At 56.0% G+C, this 5,366-nt stretch overlaps 1 protein-coding gene across 1 annotated transcript in view; it reads right to left on the bottom strand.

The window, feature by feature from the left end:
* LOC104276228 (A disintegrin and metalloproteinase with thrombospondin motifs 10-like) overlaps window positions 1-5,169 on the bottom strand; it is a gene marked incomplete at both ends in the record, with an annotated part of 12,599 nt that extends 7,430 nt beyond the window's left edge. The window contains 3 exons of the mRNA XM_009872459.1: window positions 3,336-3,438; window positions 4,280-4,343; window positions 5,024-5,169. Coding sequence (XP_009870761.1) covers window positions 3,336-3,438; window positions 4,280-4,343; window positions 5,024-5,169 — 313 coding nt within the window. The remainder of the gene's footprint in view (window positions 1-3,335; window positions 3,439-4,279; window positions 4,344-5,023) is intronic.
* Between the last annotated feature and the right edge of the window lie 197 nt (window positions 5,170-5,366).

Here is a 5,366-nt window from a genome sequence, read left to right on the forward strand (position 1 = left end):
GCTGGCTGGGGAGCAGCTCTCCTGCCCTTGGCCTTCCTCCCATTCACATGAACGATCCTCCTTTCTATCCCAATTCCTCACCACTGCTGCCCCGTGCCCAGGCTGGTGCCCGGTCTCCTCCTCTGCATTTGGCAGCAGACGGGCAGGAGAGGCTGTTGAAATGGACTAGAATAGAATATTTCCAGTTGGCTACGCAGTGCCTCAGAGGATGTTTTGTTCCTCCTGCCTGCCCTGTCCCGTAGAGGAATTAAAGCGCATTACAATTTATGACGAGCAATCTCCTGTTTTCTGCAAGCCCCCGCTCCTCCCCAGGTCTCCTCCTCTGCATTTGGCAGCAGACGGGCAGGAGAGGCTGTTGAAATGGACTAGAATAGAATATTTCCAGTTGGCTACGCAGTGCCTCAGAGGATGTTTTGTTCCTCCTGCCTGCCCTGTCCCGTAGAGGAATTAAAGCGCATTACAATTTATGACGAGCAATCTCCTGTTTTCTGCAAGCCCCCGCTCCTCCCCAGCCCCTTCCCAGCTCCGGTCTCCCTCGGCTCTTGCAACCGCCAAGAGCAAAATGAATAACTAAGCGAATAAAGCAAAATAAACAAACAATTAAAGCCGCATTCCACAAGGTATCTGCTGACTGCGAAGCTCCGAAAGGCTGAGCTCAGCGCTTCTCGCTGGGGCTGTGTTTTGCGATCCCGGGGTCTGGGCTCCGGGACCGTTATAAATCACCGCCAGGAAAACACGCCACACCAGCCCCACGCAAAACCCGACCTCCACTTGCCGGCGACCCGGCAGCCGGCATCAGGCTTTCAGCGGGTGGCTCCCTGCCTTTCCAAATTCCTTGCAGGATCGGCGTCCTCCCCCCATGCAAGCCAAGGGGTTATTCCTTGTCTTCTGAGTAGGGGTACTCCATGCACAGGGAAACCTTTCCCAGTCCCCCTGCACCTTTTGGCAAGAGGGAGGCTCAAGGGTGCAGCACCAAAGGCAGCAGCTTAGCGGAGCCAGGGAAGAGGCTCAGCACAGGGCCAGGCAGGTGAACGGCTCCCACAGCACAGACAGGTGCCCAAAATCAACCTGAAGAGCAGATATGTCACCGGCTGGGGGGCAGAATGCCTGGGGATGAGGCTGCCAACAAGGATGGATCCTCAGAGGCTACTTGTGCCAGTTGGGAGGGAAGGACTGACACCCAGAGCTCTCTGGGCACTACTGGAAGAGGGCAGAAGGGGGTGAGGGAGATGATGGCCAGCTCTCATTGCCTCTGTGATGATGGGGGGGACGCCTGCTAGCACGGGGGCTGCAGGGGGAAAACACAGGTCCTGGGAGCAAAATACCTGTGGCAAGGGGAGGACAAGAGGGTTTTCTTCCTGGGGGTCTGATCTGTGACATGGAGAGGGTGGAGGTGCAAGGGATGCCTCCCCCACAGAGGTACCTCTGACACCTAAACAACACCAAAAATCACAAAACCCTGCAGGCAAGTGAAGCCGCCAGCACTCACTGCTGAAGTCATAGAATCACAGAGGGGTTTGGGTCAGAAGGGACCTTCAAAGACCATCTAGTCCAAGCCCCCTGCCATGGGCAGGGACACCTTCCACTAGATTGGGCTGCTCAAAGCCCCGTCCAGCCTGGGCTTGAACACTTGCAGGGAGGAGGCATCCACGACTTCTCTGGGAAACTTACTCCAGTGTCTCCTTACCCTCATCACACACCCTTTTATTCTTTAGGTCCACTCTAAACCCACCCTCTTCCCATTTAAGACTGTTGCCCCTCATCCTGTCACTACAGGCTTTGCTAAAATCTCTCTCTCCCTCTTTTTTACACAAATCCTCCTCTTTACATATTGAATGGCCGCAGTCAGGTTTCCCCAACTCTGACAGAGCACCCAGACTCATGCAAAGAATTTTAAAGGTGGAGTGGAGGAGTGATGACACCTTACCCCCTCCTCCAGCCAGCGTGGACAGCCCATGATCTGTGAAGAGCTGATCCTGCTAATCCCGGCTGACAGCTCCCAGGCAGGCAGGTGCCAGCCCACGGGAGTTCTTGAGAGCTGGGAGATGGGTGCTCTCCCAGCTGTGGGCTTGGCTGCCAGAACGGGACGAGGAGCTGCAGCTTCCAGCACCTCTTTACTCAGAGCAATGTGCCTCAGTTTCCCTACCTGGGCCACTGCAGAGGAAGACAGTGATGCCCTTCGATGCTGAATAAAAAAACCTGCTAAACAGTACAGCTCCTCCCGACCATTACCCATAGCCAACCCGGGGAGGTGAGGCAGGCAGCTCCCAGATCCCTTCCAGACATGATCATGCCAACGCTCACAGGCTCCTGGGAAGGAAACAGGTTTCATCACCTTATTTTATAGAAGAGGAAGCTGAAGCAGAGAGAGTAAGGGGCTTTTTTTCTGAAAGTCAAAGCAAAAATCTGTGTCAGAGCCAAATTACAATTCAAGGGCTGATGTTCAACTGGCCAACTGTCCTCTGGACTCAAACCACTAGGCCATGCCTGGGGAAGAGAGAGGTCCAAGTGAGGGCAGATCCAGCCTGCAGGGCTGTCTTCTACCTTGGCATCCTCTGGGGTCTTTGTGTGACTTATTGCTTTGCAATTTTATTACATTTTTATTGATCCATCCCCTGCAGCCTCAGCACATCTGCTCCAGCTGCAGGAGCCCCGCCGGGAGGTGTGCTTATTTACACAGCTGCGAAGGATTTCCCCAGTCAAGTTCATTAACTACATGAAGGAGACGCGCTGTTCTTTCTCATTATTAAGAGATTTCTGCTAGAGGGGCCTCCCTCCCACCCCTTCTCCTTGCTAGACTCTCCTGCAGGACACAGTGGGACTGAGGATCCACAGCTGAGGAAACGAGCACAGATCTTTGGAGGATCCACCACTTCACATCCCTTCTACCTGTGCAGGAGCTGGAAGCTTCACCTGCCTGCACAGGGCGGGCTGCCCTGCCTTCTCCCCATCAGTTCTCAGATGCTAACTCCCTTTCTCTTGTCTTCCTCTTTGGTCCCTCGGCTACTAAGGAAACAGATTTGAGGAAAGGAGCTAAACAGCTCAGACGCTGCTGGAATTGTTTCTGGCAAAGCAATGAAGCTAAAAAGGCAATTGCACGAGGGTCAGTGATCTGGGGCTGGGGCTACAGGGGCAGCTGCCTGGAGGAAAGCACCTCGACCCACACTCGTGGGCAACCTGTGGGATGTGGGCTAGTGGAGATGGTGATTAATTGCCCACCAGAGCCCTTGGACCACAAGACCTCTCCCTGCAGAGTCGGGGAGAGCAAAGCCCTGCACGGCCCTGCTCCAGCTCCACCTCAGCCTGGGGATGCTCAGCCTAGCCCCAGCACTCACCTCCGCGGTACGTCTTCCAGGTGTAGTACTTCCCTCGGAAGGGGACGTTATCGAACTCGGCACACTGCAGCTCTCGGAAGTCCTGCGAGCCCGGCGGGCAGTCCTGTGGCCACACAGCAGCGATCAGCAGCCTGCCTGAGCTGCTAGGAGGGCAGGAGCTGCGACAGGGCTCCCAGCTGTGACTAACACCAGCCCTTGCAGGAGATGGGACACCAGCCCTGACAACTGGGCACTGCTAGAGTTCGGCAGGAGTGTCCTTCCCGCAAAGCTGGGCTCTGTACAAAGACTAATGGCACGAGCTTTTGAGCCCAAGGTGGTCTGTTTGCAGATGCAACGCTTGGTCTCACAAGCAACCCCTTAAGAGGTAGATGCAAAACCCAGGGGAAGCAATGGGAGAGCAATCTATTTTCCTTATTACCAGCCCGTGCGTGTTAAAGCCACCATTCACCTGGGTCTAAAGCTTCATTGAACTTCCCTGCACAATTATTTCTCTGCTCCCCTTGAGGTTTAACCCTCAGCCTTGGGAAGCAGGCTGCTGCACTGCCTCTCCTGAGCCACTCTCACCCCACCAGGCCTGCGCTTGCAGCGAGCGAGAGGCAACCACTGTCATGTCAGCGCTGAAAGCCTTTCCTCCTTTCCCTCCTTATCTTTCCAGGCCCCTTCCTGATGCTGCAGCCCTGCAGGTATGTACCACCCACCCTCTGAGCAAGCTCGCAGCCGGTGCAGACATGCATCATCCTGCCCAGCCTTCCCCACCGTGGGGTCGCCGCCGGCACAGCGTGGCTCCCCTCCGGGCCGCCGCCCCCTCCTGTGGGTACCAGGGGTGGACAGAACGCCCTGCAGCCACACAGAGGGGGTTCATCCCTGCCTCCTTGCTGCCTGCCCCATCAGCAAAACCCGTCTGGCGCACCGCTGCTCCTGTTCCCGAGCCCCGCAGTACTCACATCGGTGTTGCAGGACCGGTATCGCTTCCGCTCTCCCAGGCAGTACTTCCCGCCGATCGTGGGCCTGCCAAGCCAGGAATAAGATGGGTCAACCAGCTTAAGGCTGCTTTTGCGGTAGGTGGCTGCCCCGAGTTTGCAGGAGCACCCCGTGGCTTTTCCCAACCCTGCTCTACCCCAAGGACGGATCCTGCCTGGAGGGGCTGTTGTAGTCCCCCAGCAAGACCTCACAGGCTCAGCTGCAGGCACATGGTGGAGTTCTACAAACGGCTTTGGGTCTGTGGCTGCAGAATCATAGAACTGTTTAAGTTGGAAAAGACCTTTAAGCTCATTGAATCCAACTGTTAACGCAGCACTGCCAGGTCCACCGCTAAACCATGGCCCTGAGCACCACATCTACACGGCTTTTAGAAACCTCCAGGGATAAGGACTCCACCACTGCCCCAAGAAACCTGTTCCAATGCTGGACACCCTTTTGGTGAAGAAATTTTTCCCAATATCCAATCTAAACCTCCCCTGGTACAACTGGAGGTCATTTCCTCTTGTCCTACAGCTTGTTACTTGGCAGAAGAGACCCAACACCAAAGCAAGAGCACTGAGCTGCTGTGAAAGCACGAACATGGGATTTGCATGCAGGAACTTAGATTGTCCTGGGAACCAAGGGCAGAGCTGCACGGGCACCCGGCACATGGAGCCGAAGGGCGATGCCGTTCAGCCGGGACAAGACCAGGTCTCCCTGACACCTACCGCGGGCTGTCGCAGTGGCGGATGGATGACGACACGCCTCCGCCGCACGTCCTGCTGCACTCCCCCCAGGATGACCAGGCTCCCCAGGCACCGTCCACACCCTCCGGTCGGGTACCGAAAGGCACACACTCCCTCTTGTAGCACCACTGTGGAAAGACAGAGCTTGAAACACTCCGAACGCACGGTCTCCTCCTCCCAGATCGCTCCCCAGCCTCTATCAGACACGGCAGCCACGGCTGGGATCTGCTTTGATCCTGTGAAGTCTGAACTTGGAGCTGCACCTTGGAGCCAGGTTCTCCATCGCAGAGGTGGTGACGTGTTTAAAAAACGTCTGGATGTGGCA

The sequence above is a fragment of the Apaloderma vittatum genome, unplaced genomic scaffold (genome assembly GCF_000703405.1).
Source record: "Apaloderma vittatum isolate BGI_N311 unplaced genomic scaffold, ASM70340v1 scaffold4987, whole genome shotgun sequence".
NCBI lineage: Eukaryota > Metazoa > Chordata > Aves > Trogoniformes > Trogonidae > Apaloderma > Apaloderma vittatum.